General features: G+C 45.2%; 1 protein-coding gene across 2 annotated transcripts in view; it reads left to right on the top strand.

Moving 5' to 3' along the window:
- The window catches only part of CLYBL (citrate lyase beta like), a 193,855-nt gene extending 168,856 nt beyond the window's left edge, over positions 1-24,999 (top strand). Inside the window, exons 4-9 of one of the 2 annotated variants that reach the window (XM_012723388.1) lie at positions 1,955-2,056; positions 3,623-3,716; positions 4,970-5,137; positions 9,607-9,731; positions 23,754-23,873; positions 24,873-24,999. In XM_012723388.1, coding sequence (XP_012578842.1) covers positions 1,955-2,056; positions 3,623-3,716; positions 4,970-5,137; positions 9,607-9,731; positions 23,754-23,849 — 585 coding nt within the window. In that variant the 3' untranslated portion in view covers positions 23,850-23,873; positions 24,873-24,999. Of the gene's footprint in view, positions 1-1,954; positions 2,057-3,622; positions 3,717-4,969; positions 5,138-9,606; positions 9,732-23,753; positions 23,874-24,852 lie in introns of both variants that reach the window. The other variant, XM_012723389.1, reaches the window with a different exon arrangement.
- Positions 25,000-25,561: the final 562 nt, after the last annotated feature.

Below are 25,561 nucleotides of genomic sequence, written 5' to 3'. Positions count from 1 at the left end.
CCCCCCCACCTCGCTGAAATGAACACTTTACCAGGCCGGAAACATTTAATCGTCTCCTTTTGAAAAAAATTAATTGAAACTTCTCCACTAGTTACCTTTTGTGTTAGCACTTAATGCAATTTTTTAAGAAAGAAGGGGGAGGAAGAGAAGGATGGGCTAGTATATTTCATTTTTAAACGCCCCTGTTTGGCTTTCAAAAAGAGAGATTTTTCTCCCTAAGAACAGGGACTGTGTTGTACCGAGGGTTTACCGAGTTTTAAACTTCGTGGATTTGTAGTTAGAACTGTTATCACAAAAAAACGGGGTAAGTAGCCCTGCAAGTTTGGGGGTTTTTTTTTTGTTGTTTTTTTTTTTTTTTTTTTAAGGAGGAAAAAATCTCCTCTGGCTCCTGTGTAGCACCCAAACCACTAACACTTCACTGCTCGCTTCCCCCCAGCTTCTGTGGGATAAATGATGCTTTATTTTCATTTACGGGGAATACTATAGATTTTGTCCCCTCGATTGCTGCGTCTCTTTCTGTGCTATTTGGGTTGAGTTATGCCTTCCCTTGCAAAGTTACTAGGAGGTGGTGATGATGGTGCTGAGAGGGGGCAGGGGAGCAACTGGAAATAATTCTTCATTACTGAAAGCTGTGATTTATTTTAGCCTAATTGTAAAGTTACTGCAAATTGCTCAAAAGCTTTTTAAAGATCCCAGTGATTAGATTTTTTCAGGGGGTGGGGGCAGCGAGGCAAGGGGGGGCAGCTGAAAGGGGAAATAACACCTCTAATCCTGCTTCTGGTAAATAGGCTGCCAGCTTTTAAAATGAGTTTCCTTTCTATTAGTCGGAATATTATGCTAAGCCTTAAGCATTAGTTTTTTTATGTTGCCATAGCAGCCCTATTCCTGCAGGGTGGTGACCTGCGATGATTACAGTACAAAGCTTATAGGGTCTTGAAACCCCCTTTGAAGATGAAAAGTCTTTGATGGTTTATATTTATGCAAATCTCTTAGATATGATTTACCCAACTGAGACTGAATGGAGAGATGATTAAAATTCCCTTTTCCTTTGATATCCATTAATGGCTGAATATTCCTTAAATTTAAAATGGATAGATATGTTTTCATCTTTATTTACAAAAATATCTTTATCATACCTGTGTGGTTTTGGTTTGGCCTTTTTTTTTTTTATCTCCCCACATCTTATTAGATCTAGATAGACATAATAGATTTACAATTTAGAGTGTGGTGTGTGTGTGTGTGTGTGTTTTTTCCTTTTGAAAAGGGGGGCAGGGGGAGGATCTGTGCAAGACCTTTTGTATGTTTCCAGATGATAGATTTTGGAATTTGGGCTACCCCACTGACAGCAGAGAGCTAGCTGTGAACTGGTCTCATGGAAAAAATTGGTGAGCTTTGGTCTTCAAAGAATTAAACTTCCTTTTTAAGGTCTTCCTAGGTAAGCTAAAAATTATGAAGAAAAACCTTTGCAAAAAAGGGTACTGGTACTCTGATGAAAAATACGAATTCCACGTGGAAAGCTGCTGAGCAGCCTCGATGTCAGTGCTGTGCTGGGCAGGAAACAAATAGAACAGGGCAGGTAGGGTAAGGCCTCATTGTTTTAGGGGCCACCACTTGCACTGAGCGAAGTGGTGGAGGCCTCTGACGTGCTATGTCTTCACGGGAAGCATTTGAACCGAAAGTCTCTCCTTCCAATTCTCACTCCTAGGCCTCGAATTGTTCCTTTAAGGGAAAAAATACATATAATACTTGGGCTTTTACTGTTTAGTTTGGTGGGAACTTTTGCTTTAGTCTTGCCTTTTTTTTTTTTTTTTTTTAATTCTATTGTGCCGCTGAAAGAGGCTGGGGTAATACTTCCTCAGGTCAAAAAGATTTAGCAAATACTACTTCTGTGTCTACGTTTCAGTGATTGTCCATTTTTCCCCCCACTAATCACCTATGACACTTTTGATTTTAGTTTTCAGACAAATTTTCATTCTACTTAAAAGGCCGAAAACTTGAACAACCAATGAATTTAATCCCTTTTGTGGAAACTGCCACGGGTTTGCTCAATTTTAAGGTAAGAAAGCCATCATGGGACTAATAAGTTGGAATTTTATTTATTCCCTAAATCGAACTTTTGTTTTCTATTTTAACATCTACTTGAAATATTTTTCTAAGAAGGTTTGTAAGCAAAAGAAACCTCAGCACCACATGTTATCTGTAATAATCCAAAAACCAGGCTGTGAAAATCTTTAAAAACAAAAAACAAAATAGCTAGCCAGTAAAAAAAATTCCAGTCTTCAATGTTTCAATGACATATTTATTGATTCCTAGCAATAATTTTAATTAATCACTGTGTGCACAGCTACTTTGAATCATTACATTTATTCTTTCGTATAATTGCCTTTTCATGGGAGAATTTCCTGACCTCTCTGTGACAATATGATATCGTCTGGCAGAAAAAGATTGCCATTTGCAAATTAGTATGCACAGATAATTTGTTGTATACTATAAGGAACAATGTTATTTCGATTTTCCATACCCAAACATAAAATATTGTCTGATAGGCTTTCAGGAAGATGAGTTTTCATCCACTGTGTGGATGCCTGAAAACTGTTCGCCTTAGAATACACAGCCAACTCGTCCTTCCCCCTTGATCAGGTACCTTCACATTTTTTCCAAAATGTGCCTCACCTTCCACCTGACCTATGAGCATCAACGTGACTCCCCTAAAAGCAAACCAAAAAGAGAGTCGGATTGCACTGGAGAGATAATAGGAGCAGATGCTCCGAAGGAAACTTGGAGACCTCTGGGCCAGCCAGAGTGCAAATGTTTGGGGCACTGCTCAGCCCTGGTGATGAACGTGCTCACATACCAGCCACACGCTCTCCCGGCCTGGCCCAGAATTCTCAGAACGTGAGCATCGTGCGTGCCGTACATGCAACTAGATCTATACAGCAATAGAACCTCTGGCACTCTTTGGCCATTTTATCCCATAACGTTCTTAGAAATACTTGCACCCCCGAACTGATTCAACAGTGCCCTTACCTATTTCCCATGCCCGCCCCCACATCATGCTGCCTCTTCGCCTTTGTCCAGTCTCACTGACATCTGGAACTGATGCTGTTCGTCTTTATTTTCACAGAGAAATGTCCAAGTTGCATATTAATACATCTTGGCTGACTTGTTTCATTTTTATTTTCCCCTCTGGACTTCTAGGTTTTTGTACTATATGCTTTCAATCCTGAAACCATTTACCAAGAAACCTCGATCATAACACAAATAATCCAATTAGTTTGATTTAAAAATTCTTTCCTTCTCTCCTGTGGTTTTCCTTTTTTTTTTTTTACTTGAGAGTTTCTGAAAGCAAAAACAAATTTTGGAGAACAATAAATAACTTCCAGTACAATCAAAAAGAGTTGACTCAACGTTTCTCTAGAAATGGCTCGAACACCGATTTGAACTTGAAAATTCATAAAATCCATTCAGCAAAACAAATATATACAGTGAATTTGGGCTGCATTGTTAGGACAGCTTCCAGCCAAACCGTTAGGAGTTGGAGCCCTTCGGTTACTAAAAAACACCCTGTGACTTCTCATGCGTGCGTATCTGTGAGATTTGGTTCTGTTCTGCTCTTTTACAGGCAGTATGTGAAGAAGCAGTGAAGACCGGACCTCCAGCAGGTCTTTTTCTAGATGCAGTTGTTTTTGGAGGAGAAGACTTCCGAGCCAGCATAGGTGTCAAAGACACACCTCTCCCTCTCTCACCCCTCCTTCTCACCCCTCTCCTCCTCGCTGTCATATATGTGTGTATATTTTTCTATGCCTCTTCACAAATACACATTTACATGACAATGTATATTTGTCAACCCTGACAATGGTGTTTCAACTCAGTGGGCAGCCCTTCCTATCGTCCAGGGCTCCTCCCAGCTTTCCTGCGTCCTCAGCCTCATAGTGCACCTTCTGCTCACGTATGGGATAACCAAGAAAAAGCCTGTTGCAACCTCAGACATATTGAGCAACATCCGGCATCTACTTTCTTCGTAATAAGTCTAACATGTGGGCTCCCTCTCTGTTGAGTCAATACTCTGTGTTCATGTCATAGTGCTGTTTGGGCCTGTGACTCAGACGTGAGGCCATTTCACATCCACTCGAGTCATTTGCTACCGTAAATGTTGTAGGTGACTATTTAAAATAGGGCTGAAACGACATATCCCAACTCTTCTTTATGTGAAATATTTACTGGGCTGTCTGCTCTTATCTTCCCCATCCCGTGGCCCTTGAGACTGTGGCTGCATCTAGCAGAGAGCCAAGAGCACAGAGCTTTTACAGAACCCCCTTCCCGGGGACCTGAGCAGTGAGTGGCGGTGCAGATAGAAACGAGACACCCCCTCCCCGGGCAAAGGCAGGAATTGATTTCCTGGGGTCTTTCCAGGAGACTTCGGTGTAGCCCTTCAGTGAGCACTCCCCACCTCTCTCAGCAGCGGCGCCCAGATTTCTGCAGGGTCCACCTCCAAGCCCGAAGCTGCAGCCCCTGGCTCAGGCAGGCGCTGTCTGAACTGGACAGGGCAGCTCAGCTAGAGCACAGGAGCTCCCTGTGCTGCAGGGCTTAACCCCTTCCTTGCACAGCTGATAGTTGCCTTGCGGTGCTGTCTCTGCACTGACACTTTTCTAACACAGCGAGGGAGGGAAGGAAACGATATGCCCAGCGTCCTTTGTCACCAGGTGCCATTTGTGATTCTGTCTCCTGAAGGAAGAGGGGTCTTTCTTGATACACCCCCAAGAAATTATCTGGGAAGGGACAGACAGCCCAGCCTTGGTTTCTTTAGCTGTGCTCCACACGCCTGCATGCTTTTCCCGGCGTCACCACTCTGCCGGGAAACAGTTCCCAGGAAGGCCTCAGTGTCTTCACAGACTGTATGCTTTGAAGACATAGCTGGGTTCAGTTTCCAAAGTGAGCCTCTCCTTTTGTGTCCACACCCCTGTTGCAGGTGCAACAAGTAGCAAAGGAGGTCAGGACATCCTCTACGCCAGGCAGAAGATCGTGGTGGTAGCGAAGGCCTTCGGCCTGCAGGCAGTCGACCTGGTGTACATCGACTTCCGGGACGAAGAGGGCCTACTCAGGCAGTCGAGAGAAGGTGCCGCCATGGGGTTCACTGGTAGGACTCTTCCCGCTATCCCACGGAGCAGGGACATTCCAGAAAACTGGAAATTCACCAGAAAGGGCCGTTTCTCCTGTCGCAGGAGCCTCATAGACTCATCCCACCATTTGAAACCCAAAAAAGCCACCCAGAGCAAGAAGCTGCCAAGCAAATAGGTTCTCAAAGCCAGAAACAAATCCCATATTGCGTTTCCTCTTTGCGACGTTATCTTTCCTTCCTGCCCATTCAGTACTTTGTTCTAGCTCTTGCTGACCCAGCAGAAGGGAAGAGGCCACTATGGAAATGTTTTGCGTGAGGCCACTATGGAAATGTTTTGCGTGAACTGCCATAAGCATTTAGGCTGATGGGGAGAAGAAAAATTTCTGGAAGTACTCAAATTATTCATTTATTGACACCCCCCCCCCAAAATTGGTGGTTTCTCTCTTCACTGATAACTAGCTTTTTATTCCGCGGGCACGCTGAGCCTCCCCCCCCCGCCCCCAACCCCTTTCTCTCCCACCCTCAGTAAGCGTCTGTGCACCTGGAGAAACCTGAGGGCATGGGCTGGAGTTAAGAGCAGCCGGCCCCTTGTAGCCCCATTGCAGTCCCGTCCTGGGGCACAAGCGGATATCTGTTGATTGGTGTGCCCTATCACTCATCTCCCCGGGAGCGGGGGGGGGGGGGGGGGCGGGGGGAGGCAACTGAAAACGTGTTTTTGCAACAGAAATCTGTTTTTTTGAAAACCGACAATAAGCATCTGTACACAGGCACAGTGGTGAACGCGTGTGCGCGCGGCCGGTTTAGAAAGCTCCTCTTCTTCCCTTTCTGCTGCTGCCAGGCCAAGAATATCATTATCAGGAACATACTCCGAGAACAGGAACGAGACAGGCTTCCCTGCCCAAACTCTCGTGCGCAGTCCGAGACCGTCCAGCTAGGGGTACTGAAAGAATCGTTTCATCAAGTCCCCTTCGTGCAAGAGATAGCAGAGGGGACGGACGATGCTCTCACGAAACAAAAAGGAAAGACGCGAGAAATAATGTTCAGCGTTGTGCCCAGACTCCATAAAGCATCGACTGTTGCTTTTGTGTTTCTGACATAGTAGAAAGAATCAGAAGGAGATTCCCCCAAATTTGTAAAGAAATAAATGAGATCTTCTACAGAGAAGCAGTTTTCACTCATCTGAACTACTAATGAGTCCTCCCTGAACTCAGCAGTGACGGGATGGACGGGCCCCTGACGCCGTTTCTCGCAACCCCTTCACCCCCTGACCGTTACACCGGCCTCCTTCCCACTGGAGAAGCCGGAGAAAAACTCCATGAAATCTATCTAATAGGCCCCGATATTGTTGGTCTGAAGTGGGTGGCATCACCTGCCAAGCAGCGAGATGTTGTTCTAAATCATGGGCACGAATTCAGTCAAAAGTGGAAAACAGGGAGTCTGCTGACCTCTGTGAGCATAGCTCACCAGAACCCAGGCGTCCTCAGCGTCCTCAGGGAACGGGTTGGCTCCAGAACGCGAAAGGGAGTTTGACAGTTTCTCCAAGATACAGGACCGAATTAAGGGGGTCCCATAATTCAATCACTGAAGACAAGTTATTTCAAATCAGATTTAAATTTCTAGACTGTGCCCAGCTCAGCATGAGGAGCTTATGGTCTTGGCACCATTGTCTCTCAACAACAGGGAGTATTAAGTCACAAAAAATGGAAGCAGGGGGAGAACGGGGAGGCGCTCAGGGCACAGTGCCCCTTCAATGCTCAAGTCAGCAAAGGGGGAGCTACACTCTTAGCTCCTAGCCACTTTGTGATTTTCAGAGAGTAGGTCTCCGTTTCCCCCCTTGTATATTACAATACTCACTAAAGGTAATTAGTCTGATGACAAGATAGGAGATTATTTGTAGTATTTTTTAATAGATGCTTTAATGAGTATTGTAGACCACACATGATCTGTTTGTCCTAATTATTTGTCATTTCATGGCCATACTCTGGGCTGTGGACAAGAAGGGAGAAAAGGATGGAGAGGAAAAGAGGAAGGGAAGAGAGAGGGGAGGGGGAGAAATGGAGAAAGGCACACTCCATCCAAAGTAGGTGGTTGAAGGTTTAAAATCTAATGCAAGTGTGTTGTCCATGACACTGGTGTGGAGACTCAGTCTGGGCTACCAGAATGTTCTGTACTTTTAAAAATTCGATATATTTTTAGTACGTGGCAGTTTTTTAAAGCTAGTCAGGCGTCCGACAGTGGGTTGTAGATTCGGTTCTGTTTCACACAACAGAAGCATTGTTTCACAGGCTACAATCCATGTAGATCAATTTTAAATCAATGCATTGGCTGTATGAACAGCTATTAACTTTAGGAATTATTTTTATAAAGAGAAACCAAAAATAAATCTTGGAAGAAAGCTTTAACAGCTGACTCAGTCATCACAGTTCCTTCAAGGCTGCATGCTGAGGAGGATTATAAATATGAAGCGCTATAGGTTTTCTTCTTTTTTGCAGTCTTTTGTAGAAGACAAAAATGACACCATCATACAGTTACCTAAAAGACTTGACAGGTATTGATTTAAAGCACGATATATCAAGTGGTACTGTAAAAAGGATTTCATGGTCATAAATTTTAATGTCTTCCAATTTTGCACCCTCTCAGTAACTTGTCAATAACAACTCTTCTGTATAAAATATTTGCTCCAATTCCACATGGCAATGAGGTCTGGTGTTCAGTTGCTGGGATGTGTAAGATGTGACAAAAGACAACTGCACAGACGGATGTTCAGAAATTTCTAGACCTAGTGCATAGCTTAGAATCAGCCTCGTTATCGAAACAGGGATACTTGAAAGCCATCCATTGGTCAGAGTGTTTTAAATTGTTTGCTCCTCAAATGATAATGTCCATATCAAGAAGTTCCCGTGAAATCTGGCTTTTTTCACAACGGTGTAAATTATGTACATAAATTAGAAAATTCAGAACTAACAATTAGGAGGAAATGACACCAGGACACCCTTTATTAATAATACCGTACCAATGATTGGATTACTTAAATATCCTCTCACTGCCTACTCTCCAAAAAAACTCTTGCTTGTTACCACTGATGTTATTTGTTCCCAGAGCCGATTCCCCAAATAATCTGAAGCATCTCTATCTGTATAGGTTTTTAATGTGTGCTGCTAAGATAATGCAGTAGTGATGGGCGGGTGTTTCCTTACACCACTGTCAAGGAAAAATAGTGTTATGTTTACCCACTTAAACTGTTTTGTACTGAAAACATTTTTTGAGAGTGTTCTTTTTTCTATTCAATAAGACTAGTAATGACAGCAACAGGAACGGACATTTTATAAAACATCAGGATATTCTTTGTATAGGCTAAATGTTAACACAACTATTTCAAAACCAAAGCAAATTGACCTACCAACAAATACATTTAGCCAAGTAAATTTTCATTAAGTGTTCATTCATTTTTAAAGATCCAAATATGTCCATAATTTTATCATGTAATAAAATATAATTTCATTGTGATCATAACATTAAATTATATTGCATTTTGTTAATGGACTGACTAGATTCTGCTCTCCCTGGTTGATTTTTTAAGATTCTTAGAATCCTATGACTTTTATCTTTATATAATGTTTTAGTTTAGATTTCTAAGCTCTAAAAGAAGGTAGAAAGGTTTGTTAAAACTATTGCTATACAGAAGAGATTTCTTCTGGGATGTCTAGATATATTTCTAAGGAGGAAATATGCAGTCTTCATTCTATAAGAAAAAAGGAAAATTTTGGTTATGTTTGTTGACAGAGAATGTTTAAATGTTTAAAATTTCTTTAAACATTTTAACATGCAGTATTCCAGAGGCCACAATATTCAAATCTCCCTTCTATTTTCCTGTAGTGAAGACAGTTTTTTCATTGAAATCCATGTTTTAATAGGGGTTAGAAAATGACACACAATATTCATTTAAAAGACAGAAAATTAAATTAATTGTTGTAAGCCATAATGTGATATTAATACAGTTGTAACTCTGCTGTGGTGAGCTTGATGAAAACCACAGACCACTGATAAAAGGAATCATGAAAAAAGGGGATAATGGCCCCATATAAGTAAAGGAGGTCTTCTAAAAGTTGAATTAACATTTCATTTTCTCCTGCTTTAACACAAAATAATCACTGATTTACAGACATTACCCTTTAAAGTTCCAGCCAAAGCACTCATTCAGGAGTTGTCTGTTTCATCCACCTGTAACTAGAAATGAGGGATTATCTGCTGGAAGGTGGCATTTCTATAGGATCGGAAATACAATTACTCCCATTGTTGTATTTGTTCTTATGTGGCATTCGGGGGGATGCCTGCCCGATTGTGGGTTTTTTTTTTCCTTTTTAAAATAGTTCTAAAATAATGAGTTATTTTACATACAGTCTGTGAGGCACTCAGGAGCCTGGCAGGGCCGAGACATTTTGTTTGAACATCTGTCTGTTGTTTTGTTTCTGGTGTTACTAATCTAGGTAAGCAGGTGATCCACCCAAACCAAATTGCAGTGGTCCAGGCCCAGTTTACTCCTTCCCCTGAAAAAATTAAGTGGGCTGAAGAACTGATTGCTGCCTTTAAAGAACATCAGCACTTAGGAAAGGTAAATGTTTTGTTAATGCCTTGGGTCAAAGTTGGTGTTTAAAAGAACCGCGGGATGGACGGGAAAAATATTGTTTGAATGGTTCTTAGAAACACATTGTTTTGGGAGGGTCGGGGGGTGGGAGCGAGGGGGAGGCATGAGGACATCACATTCACCGGTGTGAAATTAGCTGAAGGTCAAGGTGCCCTTCTACCTTCCTTCCTATTTCACAAACTGCCTCCCATGTCTCATTCTAGTCTTTATATAAACTATCTCGGAGGCCTTGGAGAAAATCAAATAAGTCTGTTTTGTTTTTCTCTATAGACTGATGAAAATAAGATTCATATGAAAATAATTTTAGTTCAAAGTGAGCAAGTGGTAAAGAAATAAACACAGTTTGATCAAATGGTTCTTGTCGCGAGATGAAATAAATTTCCAGTTATTTTAATTTGGGGCGGGGGGGGGGAAGTCCAGACGTCTCCTCGGGTTTTAGTCGTGTCAGAGTGGGAGGTTGTAGATGCGTTTGCACCCATCTCTGGACCCGAGATTTGGATAGAATGGAAAGCAAATTAACACACTGGAGTTGTTCCTAATTTAGTGCATCATTGAGCCGCGCGCTTCCTGCTCTGTGGGTTTCTGCTATGTAAATATTGCGGCAGCGATGCGCAATCTGTCTCCACTTTGTGCCAGTAACACTTAAATTAGGTGTCGCCTGAAGGAAGATTTTATGCTGGTTACAGCATTGTCAGCTAATTATCTTAAAGGTTATTTGCAATAATACCGTTTGCCTCTTTTTAAGGGAGTGGAGGAAAGTTGCATTTATAAATCTATCCTGAAGGTACTATCTGAACTTGGCCTCGTTACTTCCATAAAGAGTGAAGTTTCGATGCCCCCAATGCAAAATCACTGAGGGGAGGAAGAATGTCAAAGGTTCTAAATGTTAAACAATCCCCCCACACACAAAAAAGGAGTGGGGGAGGGAGAGCAAAACGGGCTTTCAGGAGAGAACCAGTGACATCAGTCTGAACAGTCTCGCACTGTCGCTGGCTGTAAAAGTCACCTGAAAAATCCCAGGATTTTGCAAAAGTGGCGAACAGTATGAGAGAAGTCTCTCCCTTGCTCCTTCTGGGACCCCTGCCTTCGACTCTAACCCACACGCAGCTCACTGTCCACGCAGGCCTGCACTGGGGCTCAAAACACAGAATATGTGACCTTGGAGTGTCCTTGGGACGTGGCACCCATTTCAGATAAAGTAGCCTCCTTTCTCCTCAGATCCAGAGAGGCCACCGGAAAAACAGTGCATGTCACAGAAAAAGAGTTTTGTGTCGACCTGGCATTTTATGTCCGTTTCTACATCTTGGCCCAGAAGTCCCGATTCTTCATGAATCAACACCAGCATTTACCTGCAGAGAAGTGCCCTGTCCTTTTTCATCCATCCTTGCAAATAACTCCATCCATACCCTCGCTTGCCTGTGCACACACTCACAGGCCTCCCTGTGCACTATCTGCCGGCTGAGGTGGTGTGTGATAAATGCTTCTGACTCAGATGATAAACTGAGGCAGACTGGGGCCATCCACGGGCAGCTGGGCAAGCCTCCGCCACTGCCCCTTCAACCGCTCTCCACATCGGATATGTGTCAGGATGTCAGTGGGCACTGGAAACCACTCGGGGGTGTGGGTGAGGTCACCCTGAATTTGAGTAGCAAGTAGACAAAATCCAAACTAGAAACACACTCTTTGGTTGGCTTCTAAGTGATTGAGTGAGAAAAACAATACTTTCCCATTGTATCTTGAAAATGCTATTTCCAGGGAAAATTACCCCAAGGCGTCCTTGGATTTGTATGATGGCAACTTCAGTGTTAAGTTCTGTTTTTTTTTTTTTTTTTTTTTTTTTTTTGCTGCTGTGTTACTTTAATAAGAAATGGCCTCTTGTTTGGCATAAGCTTTCACACCAGTGTAGCGGGGCAGCTTTTCTTAACCCAGAATCACAGAAATTGGAGCGGAAGGGACGTGAACCATTAGGTCATTTCTTCCCTGCCCAGTTGCTGGAGGTTTGTTTCCTCCTGCACATTCTCCTGGTGCTTTGTCCAGCAAGGTTTAAATGAGTCAAGCAATGGGGCTTCCAGTGGGGACATATGGTTATTTTATCCAGTTCGTATGTGCCTTTTACTTTGCCTATAAATTGACTGGTCACAAAAAATTGGGTCTGCAGGTAGGTGACTCTGAATTTGGAGGGGTCTTGGGGTTTAAATAATGTGGGTTCTGCTTGTAAAGATTTAGTATAAATAGGTTGCTCAGTAGTATAAAGTATTGCTCCCAACAAATATCTAATCTGTTTTATTTCAAATGCGAGTCACTGATGGAAACAAACGTTGGCTACTTTGCCCACCATACAGGTGACTCTCAAAGATGGGAAGCAGACAGTGTCTTGGGGAGACACTGGTAAATTTCTAAAAGACCTCCCTCCTACCCCCCCCCCATGAGAATTTTATCCAAGGAATGCCGTTAAGTAGAAATTACCCAAAAAGACAAACGTAGATATCTTTGCTTTTCTTCCTGCTCCCATTTTAAGTGATACCCTTCCCGGAGACCAAAGATACAGCTGAGGTTCACGGTCAGTGCTGGACAGTCTGTTCTGTAGCACTGCTGTTCTCTCTGTGATTGTTATGGAAGAATAAAAGTCCTGCTTTTCCTTCCTGTCCCCTCCAAATAAGGAAATTCATGGGAATACTTAGATCACACACCAGTAAATTACTAGGGCTCCAACTTTGTCATCACAGGAAATTTTTGTTCTTATATTAATTATAAATCCTAAGGAAAATTGAGGTTCATTTAATACTGACTGAAAAATACTTAATACTTTACAGAATGATCTGTTCACATAATCTGTGACCATTTGAAAGGTGGATATGTGTGGCTGCTTTCTTTTAGGAAACTAAAAATATTTTCAGGCTTAAGGACTTTGCCTAGCGCAGAAGTCCCCACTAATAAGAATTGGGTACGTAGACTACCCTTGCAGTCTCTAAGTGATCTGCTTTTATTAAAATCTGTTGGGAAGGTTTTAAACATTCCACATACTCTGTGCACCTATTTTCATCCCCATGAGTTAAAATCTTTGTAAATGACATCCAGTATGAGGTGTATATCAAACTTGACTACTTATTGTACCCTTTCAGAAAAACATTTATTGGGATACAACTTCATGGCATTAATTATTTTAACTTTGAATTACTTGGTAAAATACTTTAGCCATTAGAAATCACATCTATGTGATTTGTTTTAAATTGAAAGGATTTTCTTAAAAGTTATTTCTTTTCAATGCTGTTTTTCATACTGGTGACTCCAGTGATACTTGAAAATTCTCCATTCAGAACTGAATTTAGTATTGCTCATTTTTAAAATAGGATTTTAACAGTTCTGCTTTTATCAAATGAAAATTATATGTAGTATGAAAACTGGATACTGAAATGAAAACACCTCAAGTAAATAACCAGTTACTATTAGTTGAATTCAACAAAATTTATGATTTTGTAAGTACATAAAGCATACATACTTGCACAAAATATAAGCATTCACGTGTCTCTAATGGTATATATTTTTCATATATTATGAACACAGCTCTAAGTTATTTCTCTTACTTCTTGGGCAAAAATGAGCACCAAAGGAAGTAGCTGCTTTTTTAAAAGGGTTGATAATCCCAGGAGTCTTAACATAAAATTTTACCATTTCTTTCCAAATCACTTTATCATGACTTATATTTTCCTGACTGTGCCAGAAAAAATCTAGAATAGCACAGTGTACACATGCCATAGATTTTTAAAGGTGCTTTGCTAGAAGTGGCCATATTTGTGTAGTGTCTGGCTAGAGAGGGCTTGCTTCGGGTTCAGCTTCCCAGCGCCCACCCGTTTGACTCATAGCATTGCTGTGTTTGATTTGCGTCTGAAAGGATTTCACTTTTTCACTATCTTCCCTTCCACTGTCGCTTCACAAACTGGCTAAAAACCAAGGATGAGGAAGTGTCCATCTTTGAAATCTAGATTCAGTTCACAACTAACAAAGGTCAGACCAAGGTCACTACCTGACATAACTGTCACATCGCCCGCCTGAAACATTCTAATTCCACTCATGAGAGAGTAATAATGCAAAGTCCTAAGTTCACGTTAGCCCGCGAATTCTCTACTGTCAAATAAATTAGGATTTCATATCTTACTAAGGAAAGAAAAAAATCATTGTATCTCCTCACATAAGTCTTTTCATCTAGAAAATGAAAAGTGTGGTACCGACCCCCCGAGCCCCCAAATAATGAAAGCAAATTATTTTCATAGGTATCTGATTGCCACGCACACACCTTTCATCTGTGTTTCCAAATGTAAGGCTTTACAAAAGAAGTACTGTTTGGTCCAGATGGCCTTCTAGAAGGCTCCCTGAGAGAACTCAGAAATCTCTGCAGCCAAAAAATATTGTTTCCGCTTATTCAAGTGCCAGAAATCCCACTGTCACTCTTTCACGCAGATCAAATAACCCATCGCAAGATTTGGTTGTTGTCTTCGTCAACCGAAAGGGTTGATTCCACTAATAGACAACACTGTAACCCCTGCACCCATGCATGCCACCTCCCACAGCGCCCCCCTTTATTAATAAGCGGGAATATGAAAATCATCGGCGAGCAATTTCTAGGGGAAATGAAAGGAAGACACCAGTCTCACTTCTGAGAGTCTTAACCATGCTGCTTCCGCTTCATGGCCTCGTTCACGTAATGTTTTTTGAACGCTGCCATAATTTTAACTTCAACAAGGCAAAGTCTTAGAAAAGCTGAGAGTCGGCTCATGTCACCTTCAGGTTCATTTGATTAAGCACAAGTTGCAGATATTTAAACACGGAAGTCCAGGCGGTATACTCTACCGGTGGCTGTACTCCCTTTCTCCGTGTTAATGGCAAGCGGCTGGTTCACTACTAGAAAATCAGATCCCATGTATGCGGGTTAAACATGACAAATTTTAAAGCTGTTTGCTCTGTCCTTAATTGACCGTGCAGTTTTAAGTATATTTTCATCAAAATGTTTTTATTCTGGGTTACGTTTAAGATTTTGGGCCTCGATTTTCTATTTTCAAAAATCGCAATTCTTTTAGCTGGCTAAAACCTCCAGGATCTTCTAGTGAAATCCCTTTAGTTTACAATTGAAAAACCCAACAAGCCTGGAAGGTGCCTGAGGTCACTCACGGCCTGCTGCGGTCACTCTAGGTGAGCTAGGGAGTCTGTCCTGATGCAGGGCTCAGCTGGTAAACAGATAGGAAGCTGGTCAGCATAAGCATGGGGGCGACCGGGTGCCAGGCCCTGGCCGAGCTCTGAAACGAGATAGAGCCTTAACACACTCCGTGGCGACCAGATACGAATCTGTCTGGCTGTGGGGTCGCTCACTTTCCTAGCCATGCCCTTCTTTTCTTTGAGGAGAGAACACAGGACCCCAGCTTCCCAGGTGGGGGTTATTCCCTGCCTGAACCCCCACCTTCTCTAGTCTTGTCCCAGAAAGACTCCTGGCTCTGATCCCTGCAAACCCCATTCTGTGTCTTGTCATCAGCCCAAAGTCGATAGGAAACTCAGAGCAGAACCGGGCAGCCTCAGCCAAGGCTGGTCGGGCTCGGTTTCATCACGCTCCATGGACAGAGTCCCTAAGTCACATTCCGGCGACACCTGTGGTCAGGCAGCAGGCCACAGGATGGTTCAAGTCCCTGGGCTTCTCCCTGCCCCTTCCAGTGTTTAGTGTTCGTCCCACTTCATTGTGGGTCTCTGTGTCTCCCTCACCCCTCTTTCGCTTTTCCACAGTTCCTTTCGTTTTCCTCTTTCTCACCAAATCATCTCCACCCTCTGCCTGCCTCATGCTGTCCTTCAGCCGATTACAATGAAGTACAGAGTGTTCTTGTAATATTTTTGTTGCATTTATTTAAATATTTTATAATTCTCTTATAGTAAAAGAGGGTAGATGCAATTCTTATTTTATTAATTCTGACTTTTTTTCTACTTTAGGTTAGTGGACCTCAATGGGGAAAAAAGTGTGTGGCAGGGGGAGATTTCTCACCTCCACCCTGGGGAATAAAAAATCCTCCCCACTGTATTTCGTATTTCCCTGCAGCATCCTGGGCAGAAAAAGGTACAGGACACACATTTAGTAAATGCTATTTAGCTAACTGGCTTCAGGATTTCTAACAGCGCAAAAAAGAAATATTCCAAAGACTATCCATGAGGCTAACTTTTCCCTTCTAGAAAAATGGAAAGAAAATGTTTACAAATGATTCCCTCAGTTATCGTTCATCAGCTGTATTCTGATAAATCTCCTGAGTTTAAGGTGCCTTCTAGTTATTGTCATTCATTTAGATCTGTTTTCCAAAGGAAGACGAGGCATATGGGTATATGAAACAGAAGTCATCACTGCCTTAGCTGCACACTGCTTCCAAATGGCCTTCAGTTTCTGCTTTCCCGTAGGTCATGCCAACTTAAAGTTGTCATATTCGAAATTAAATAAAAATATCTTCACACGGATCACAGTGTTCAAAATAAATCTTAAAACAAGGTTTCGAGTTGCAAGAAAAGTCTGAAAGGCAGGTGTTCATTACTGAACTCGAGAATTACCGCAGATCGATAAACTGCACATTTAACCATGAGTGAATTATACGGTTTGCAAATCATACCTCAGTGAAGGTATTTTAAAAAATAGAAGATGAAGCAAGTGTCTAATTCGCTGGCAAGTGCAGAACTTTAGGTTATGTCCAGTCGGTTAAAGTCGTCGGGGCCTTCCACAAAGCAGCTGTGAACGCATTTGTCCAGATTCCCTTCCCAAAAGACGCCTGTCTGTTGATGTCTGATCAGTCTGCCAGAATACTTTTCAAGATAAATCTGGCTGCCTATGTCTGTGGAATTTTAAAACTATAAGGCCCTTTTGGTAGTCTCATCCACTTGTGGAATACGGATAACTGGCCTCACCTGGGCACGTGGGTGGCTCAAGACTGGCCACAGTTACGGTCATGGACCCCACAGCCACCCCAGCACTCCTTGCTGCTCTTCACCCACCTCCTCCTCCCCTGCCAAGTCCATCTTCCAAACCTTCTGCTCAGTTTCTGTTCTCCCAGTAACACCTCCGGTTAATCTTTCCAGTGTGCAATTCATGCATGTTCTACGTCTGTGTAATGCTAATGCTAAATGATGCCTGGCTTCCTTCTTAAGAAGCTCGATGATAATGACATCTGGTCATCTTCATCCAGTCCATTTCCACATTCCTAGGAATTTCCTCTTATTTGCAAACATATCAGGCCTTATGCCCTCACTCCAGCTTTCCCCTGCCCTGCTCCCTGTCTGCAGAAAGCCCTGTCCATTCTCACCAAGTCCTCTGGCGTTAACAAGCACCCCCCAGCCCAACACACACACACATTTCAGAGCGTCCATCGTTAGATGGACAGCTGTGAGTTTTAACTTAGTTCTCAAATCCTGACGCTGTGTCTGGTGTGCCTGCATCCAGGTTCCTAAAGGGCTTATGGGACCTGTGGCTTAGGCCCGTTCAGGGGCATCTTGGGCTTCTCAGTGGCGTCTTCGACAGCGTCGACGGCTTGCTCTCCACAGTCACAAAACCCATTGTGATTCCGCTGCCCTGTTGCTCCCTGGGCCTTCCTGCAACTGGCTAAGCCTTCTCTGCTAACGACTGAGCAGCCGCGGCAGTAACGACTCCGCGGCCGCCAGATCTCAGTGTTGCAGTGACAGTGGGTGGAGGGGATGGGCTTGGCATGGAGTCGCGACAGTCTCGACAGGGACCCGGTGGCAGGAGGGGGGACCAGAGTGCTGGCAGCAGGGGTCGTGTCCAGCGAGCCTGTTGGGTGATAGGCCCTGGCACTCCTTATCTTATTGAATCCTCGCAAGGACTCTACCAGGGGGGTATTATTGCCCCCATTATGTAGATGAGGAAACTGAGGCTCAGGAGTTGACCTTATGGGCTGTGGACACACACAGAAAAGGCACAGCGACCCCAGAGCCCTGACTTCTGCACCAGGTCACCTCAAATGGGAGAACCCAAAGAAGAGAGCCCACCTGGGGTCTCAGGGTGAATATTTCAGTTCAGCCACAGGCTACTGAACATCTCTGGACAGAGGCCTGTGTCTGTCCACGGTGTCCTCGAAAGCCGGCCCTGACCTGAGGGTCAGTGTGCCCACTGTTGGCTTCTCCGTTGGTGGCTTGTGCTCCTTTTGAAAGCCAGAGCGTGTGGGGGTGGGGGTGGGGGTGCTGGGAGAAGTGAGGAGGGAGCTTCTCCGGGCCTGAACACCTTTCAGTGCTAGTCCCGTGCTGGACCTCTTCACACTCACCCTCTACAGCCAGGCTCGGAGGCAGGGCCAGAGGCACCTCCCGAAGCAGCTTGACAGGCCTGTTTGTTAGTGCAGCCTCTAGTCAGGCGGGAAGCCAGCCCCCTTCAGACGGTCCAACTGTTCCCTTCTCATGAATCATGTAAAGCGTGTCCCCGTCAAAGGCCACGGAAGGTCATGTCGGAACTTCAGAGCTAATAGTGAGGCATATTAGTCCATGTGAATTGTTGCCCACGTTGAGTGACTCCTGTTGAACTTTTAGGTATTTCACGTAGAGAGACATTAGCATCTGTAAATTATCTGGCCATAGGATGGATGGCTATTGAATTTTAATTCAAAGTATTAACATAGCTATCAAATGATTAGCCCAGTTGAAAGTGGTGAGAAAGGAAAGATGTTCTCTCTTTCCAAAGGCTACATTCAGCAATGTTCTTTTACTATCTTAATGACAATTTCAAAGATGATTTCCCCTAAACCCGTTGTACTGGTATATTCAGAAACAAATAGAAGAATCAGATGTCACCTCCCTTAGTCCTTCTGGTAAATGCTTTGGGGTTTTCTTTAGGATTTCAGATGTCATTCTCATATTTACTAATGTTTTTTTTTCTTGCTATAAATATCCTTCCATGTTTCTGTTGTTACAGAGCTTTTGGATGGGAATGTATGATGGAAGCGTGTTGTGTGTGAGTTGCTTCCATAATCAATCGTTAGTGTTACCTTACCTAAATACCGTTATTTTCTTACAGTTTCATCCTAAGTAATAATAGTCCTAAAACAATAAATCTGTGAGTTACCTTATAACTCATATCCCCATCAAAATAAAGTATATAGATTATATAAAGTAAATATATATTTTATAATTTTATATGTACATTTGTGCTATCATCTCAGGTACTTCAGTTATAGTGTTCCTTTGGGGTATACCAGTAGTTGGGAAGAGCTTGAGATTTGGGGTGAAAAGCCTTAGGCTCTAGAACTACCCTTTTCGTAAGTTCCTTTAACAAGATGAACTAATAGTGAACCACAGCTTTTGCATCGGTAAAACAAATAATGATGCCCTTCCGTCTACAAGTGAGACAATCTAAGAAAATCTTTCATAAAAATTCTGTCAGATGAAACCTCCTCTGTGGCAAGGGGTCTTCCTAGTAAGATTCCTCCCATACAGTTTTTAGCTTGGAGATGAAGATGGACCACGATGTGGAGAGCACAGGCTGCACTTGGTGAGGCGTTTTCCCTCCAGGATCGGCCAGCATCCTTCCCCAGCTCCACTCAAAAGCCAGACGAGGCCTGTTGGTTCCCATTTCATGGATGCTGTGGCCAGAGCAGGAATGCTGGGAAGACAGGCGGGGAAGCGGGAACTCGGCTTCCTCCTCTGGGGGGGTGTCCAGGAAGGCAGAAATCTTGGTCCCCAGGGCCTGTGACCCCAGTGGGTCCAGTATAGCTTCATCAAGTCAATGTTCGTGTTTTGTCCTTAGCAAAGTTAGCAGCTGATGAGTAGAACCGTGTTTTCCTGCGTCGCGTTTTCCCGTTGCTTTCGGCCCCATTAGGCTCTGTCCTCAGCCCCCAGAGAACCCCCTTGGCCCACAGACAGAGCCCTGGCAACTCTGCCCTCACACACTGTGTGTGGACCTTCATCTTGCTTGACCTCTGCAGACAGAGTCTGAGGTGCCGCCCCCATCCTTGTTCCCTCTCTCGAAGTCTGCTAACACCCCTGACCTCCTAAACCTGCCTCTTGATGCCTGACTCTGGGCCGCCACCCTGGCTTTGATGACGCCTCTTGGCGTGACCCCTCAGTTGCTAAGCACCCAAACATCACACTTGCCCCATCTAGCCTTTGTCATCGGATGACACTGTCACTGTATGACGCAAGCCAACATCCCTTTATCTGTGGTCGCTCCCGGGGCAGGCCAAGGGCCTCCCAGGTGGGAAATGGGAAAGAAGAAGGGAGAAGCAGCACCTGCACCCCCAAGTTTCATGGGGGTACATCTTCCCCCACTGAGGGGCATCAAGGAGGAGGTGTCTGGGCAAGCCGTCACGGCAGAGTGCACCACCAGCTCTTGACGAGGAGTTTCATAATGGCTGGGCCTGACCCAGAAAACGGGGACTTGGCTGGGAACATTGTGAGGCAAGCAGCTCGTGCGTGGGCCAGAAGACAGCATCGCAGAGGGAAAGGCCGGCACCCTGAGAAAGGACTCAGCGGCGCTCACACTCTCACTCATGCTGACAGAAGACCCCTCCTGAGGGGATCCCAGTGCTGCCTTCATTGCGATGTGCCAGAGGGGGCTCCCTGGATCCCAACGAAGTTATTTTAAAAGCCAGTGAGTGGGGGAGAATTAGCTCAATCTGTGGTGTCTAGGAAATGAGAACTCTAGAGAACATTCTCAAGTACCAAGAGCCCGAAAGAGAATTTGCTGTTACTTCCAGAGATGCGATTACGTTGTCATCCACCCACCTCCACCGCTACAAATCAGATTCTCCCCCACGAAGAACCTGGAGCCTGAGGAAACTGCATTAGTGCAATGCCAGGATGGTGTTGGAGGTTTTACGCATTCTGCCTCAGTTTCCTCAGCTCACAAACTCATGGAAACTGCCTGGGGCAGGGGAGGGGGCAGTGGAGAGTAGCTGTTAATGGATACAAGGTCTGATATGGCCAGAAAATCCCAGAGCTCTCGCCCAGATGTGTGAATATATATCCCTGATTGCTGAGCTGTGCGCTTAAACATAGCTACAGTTTTTATCCCAATTAAGAAGAAAAAGGTGTTCGTGGAGGTGAGTAGTAGACTCTGCCTCACTGTGGTGATGTGGGTGTGCATGCAGGGAGCAGGTCGAGTTGAAGCAAGGCGCAGCTCTGAGCTAGCAACTGCTCCAAACAATTATAACTCCTTACTGCTGTGGTCCTGGTGGCTAAGGTAGTTAACCAGGAACAAGTTACCACTGAAAGGCATTTTAAACCAAATTACAGTTTGCATCTTCCGCCTGATGGAAGTGCCCTGTACTTTTTGAAACAGTATGCCAAGTTTTCAGGAAACCATTGGGCTGTGAAACCAAAACTTAACTCTAAGTCTTCATTATGGGATGATTCAAACCCTCCCCACTAATCCAAGTAGCTTCTGACAAATTGCATTTTTCCAACTATGAACCAACAGACCCAGAAGTCAAAAATCAAAAACAAGTAGGAGACTCATATTAAAAAGTCTCATTCTGAACACGAAAATCCTGTTTGCAAAGATGAGGGAAACAGAACAAAAATGTTGTGTTCTGGCTTAAGCTGCATAAAGGAAGTCAAGCAGAATCCGTCTCCCTAGAAGAGAGATGCTCTCCCCAGCTTGAGAAGCTGCACAAACGCCTTGCATCTCTGATGTGTGGGTGGAACCCGAAGCAGATTCGGGGGGGGCCTGGGGCTGTGGTGGAGACCCTCAATCATTGTGTGTCACTTGGTCTCGTGCACCTGAGCTCACCTCGTCCCGTTCCCGAAGCCTGAGCAGGCCAGGTGCGCTCTCCTGGCCGGACCCCTCTCACTGGCCAGACAACCGAGACCTCGGGTCTGCGTCACTAACTCCACGGGGGGGAGCCAGGTGGCTGCCTGCGGCACGCGTGAGCTCACGTCCTGCTCCCGCACCTCGCGCTGACGGACGGGACGTCCTCGGGCCTGCGAACCAAGCTCGCGAAGCTCCTCAGGGCCCCCGAGATGACCAAAATGAGGGCCCGGCCCAGCTGAGGTCTGGTTAATGCCCAGTCACGCGCGTTCTTGAAATCATCTGACTCTGCCAGTTACCATCACAGCTCTTCATCTTGCTTCTCCTCCCACCCACCTGCTGAGAAGAGGCAGGTGTGAAGGGGAGCAGGTGGTCTCTGGAGGCCTGGGGGGAGGGTGCGGGCAGCTCTTGGGCCCTTTGTGTCCACCGCTGCACACCTGCCCCGGTGCCATCTCTCAGCCCTTCTCCGTGTGGGTGTGGCTGGGGTTCTCCTGGGCTTTGGGGAAACCCTCATCCCCCACAAAACATGAATTGCACAGAGGATGGAAAAAAAATATTAGCAGGGGGGCCTTAGTTGTGATTTTGGAACTTTTCAGTCATCCAGAAGGAAAAGCCACTAGGATTAGCGTTTTCACCAGCAGCGCCCGACCTTCTCAGCCTTAGGGTGACAGGTCCAGTTCAGGGGACACCGCCGTGGCCCCGAGTCCTGTCTCCTGAGTCATTTCCCAGCCCTCTTTGACTCCTTACACCTCAGCTGGGCCGGGCCCTCATTTTGGTCATCTCGGGGGCCCTGAGGAGCTTCGCGAGCTTGGTTCGCAGGCCCGAGGACGTCCCGTCCGTCAGCGCGAGGTGCGGGAGCAGGACGTGAGGTCACGCGTGCCGCAGGCAGCCACCTGGCTCCCCCCGTGGAGTCAGTGACGCAGACCCGAGGTCCCGGTTGTCCGGCCAGCGAGAGGGGTCCGGCCAGACGGCGCACCTGGCCTGCTCAGGCTTCGGTAACGGGACCAGGTGAGCTCAGGTAAGTAACCAGACCTATCGGTTCGGGTTCTGGGCAAGCCACCTTCTGTCCATTTAATTTTCTTTTTCTGATGCACGAAAGAAGCTTTCCGGCTCTCTTGCTGAGCACGCATGATGAAGGCTGGAAGCTCTGACACCCACGCGTCAACTCCAGTTCTGCCTTACCCTTGTCATGGGACCGTGGACTACACTGTCCTCATGGGACGTGGACTGCACTGTCCTCGGGTTCCTCATCTGAAACAGGACCATATGACACAGCCAGGAGGAATTTTCAGGAGGCTGTAAAAAAAAGGACCTAGGTACTGAGGGTAAATGGGGACTTCTCAGCGATGCCCTCCAGTGTCACCATTCAATAGACCTACGATTTCTTGGTCATATTCCTGCCCTTTGTCCTTCAGTTTTCTGCAGGTGACCAACTGAGGTCACCTTGTTGCTGGGTACAGTCCTACCAGACATTTTCTCATTGCCAGCCTGTGACACGCCTCAGTCACAGCAAGAAGGAAGCATTTTGCCATGAACCTGGGCATACAATTATTTTTATTTATTTATTTGTTTAAGATTTATTTACTTATGCATACAAGAACTGGATACAAGCCAGAGGTGTGGAGTTGGGGTTGGGGGGCAGTAAGACACAGTAGGGATCAGAACAGGCATGTCCGCTGAATTCCACTGCTGAGGGGAGCAGCAGGCGGGTCAGGAGAGGTCTGCCATGCTGTGTGGGTCAGCTCCCTGGCTGGGAATCAAACTCCTGCTGCAGTGGCTGCGATAGCTTCATAGTGCTGCGCTTTAACCCATTGCGCCAACAGGGAGGGCCCCAATTATTTTTTTAGATGATAAGTTGACAGGGCATAGTACTGTTTTTAGAAGTCCTCTGCAATACTTCAGAAACTATGTAAGAAAGTATTTCCATTTTCTTCCCACGTTATTTTCTGCTTGATTCCAAGCAGTAAATGAACAGTTTCTAATACCTTAGTATCAGAAATTTTTCCTCTCTTTTGAAGTGCAGAAAGTTTCCCCCCCTCCCTTGGGGGGTGGGGCGGGGAAGGAATCACTCCCCTATAATTTACTTCGGCTTTCTCAAAAGTTGGGTAGGAAAGTCGGTCTAATTCAGGTGGAATCTGAAATGTTCTTGTTGTACAAGCGTGTACAGAAAGGACACACTATAATTTCAGAGCATTCTTTCAGGAAGTTTGTATTCTGTTTTCCAGGGAGCCTTTACTTTCCAAGGGAGTATGATCGACATGCCTTTACTGAAGCAAGCCCAGAACATTGTTACGCTTGCCACATCCATCAAAGAAAAATGATCTGTTAAATGAAGCTCTCATCAGGTGGGCTGAACATATACGGCGGGCTTCTTAAAGACAAACCCTAATACTCTGGGCAACATGTTAGTATGCCAGGTTGGAACCTTTCTCCCTTACGGCTCCTGTAAATCACGTTTTTGTTGTTTCTTCTCTCCCTGGCCGGTTACTTCTCCAAACACGAAGTCCTTCCTTTTGGTCCCAAGCTTACAACTTTACTGTTCATGAATGTGTTATAAATACGGATGCGTGATTTCACGGGGAGATAGGATGATGGGGGGCAGACTGCCAGGGGGAGTAGGTCATAAAACAGAGCCCCCCAAATCCATGTACTCCCTTCACCCTTCTAACGTTAGTAGTAAATGTCTCCTACATCGTCCATCTGTGTGATCAACACCATAAATTATGTTAAGAAAAGCCAGGCTTTTAAAAAGTCCTCATTAAACATCGGGGTCAGGTTTATTTCACTGAGAGTCTGATAAAAACAAGCAAAAGGCATAGAGAAAGTTGAATATCTAGTGGCTTGTGAAGATAGCTTCTAAAAATAAATCTTCCAAACTGGTCGCTTTGAAGCACGCCCCTCAAAACGAAGCCCACTTCGCCCAGCTGAACTGCTGAACTGGTCCTGTAAGAGGCTTGGTCAGTCCCAGCAATTAAAACAGAAATGTGTAGAAATGCAAGGCCCTCCCTTCTCCCCCGTGATTTCCCTGTGTAACCCTTTGCCACGGAGGCCGCTCTCGACCCCCATCAATGGGAGGGCCGAGACGGGTGTGAGCGATAAACTTGTAGCATCTGAGAAGACCAGCGATAAACTTGTAGCATCTGAGAAGACCAGCGTGGCAGAGCCTGGGACTGTCCCCTCCGAGATTTGCATCACATTAGAGACACCGCTCCAGGTCATCTGGGTGGTGTGGTTAACGGGCTTAGTAAAGCTGTTTTGAAGAGGTTAACCCAGCTTGTAGGAAGGGTAAATAAACATAACAACCAGCCATTCTTCCCTATTCAGCATGTGCTCTTATATTGAAGGCTAAAGGGTATTGAAGCTGCGAAGGATCAACTTGTGTTTGCCAGAGGACGCCAAGGAAATTTGAAACACCAACAATCAGAGATTTTGTTTCTGCTCCTCATTAAATCATGAGCTTTTGTGTTGAGACTTTGGATGACTGTTCTTTAAGAAATTAACAGAATGGGAAGTTTTAAACTCTACACCAACCTTTTCATGACCTACACAGCAGCAAAGCCGCGACTCTTAGACAAACACCGCGGGAAGGCTGTTCTGTTTATTTAAATTGGTAAATAGAAAACAGTTGTTTTTTATTTTCATTTTTCACCTCCTCCTATGTCCTTTGTTTATGTCCTCCGTGGCCCCTACACTGTGCCCCAGCCAGGGGTCTATCTACCCACTTCTTCCCCTTCCAATTCCTGGGGAGCCTGAGAGGTGAGCAGAGTTGAGGGCTACACACCAGGAACTCTGAAGGGACCCCCGAGCTGTCCCGCAGCTTCCACACACCCCACGCAGGGCAGGAAGGGGCCACTCGGTCCCCACCACGCCGTTCCGGGAAAGCGCACCCTGCCACAGCGGCCAGTATTCCCGAATATGGGGCCGGAAGAGGTGAGCATGGGGTCCTGGCCTGCCGGGGGCAGTGTGCCCCGCCGGGCCTCCTCCATGCACCCCTCTGCCTCCCCCACGACAACATCGTCCCCGTCATCTCGCT

Source organism: Condylura cristata, unplaced genomic scaffold, assembly GCF_000260355.1.
Source record: "Condylura cristata isolate star-nosed mole 26May11 unplaced genomic scaffold, ConCri1.0 scaffold00010, whole genome shotgun sequence".
Taxonomy (NCBI): domain Eukaryota; kingdom Metazoa; phylum Chordata; class Mammalia; order Eulipotyphla; family Talpidae; genus Condylura; species Condylura cristata.
The sequence above is the reverse complement of the archived record's forward strand: the minus strand, read 5'-3'. Positions and strand labels throughout refer to the sequence as shown.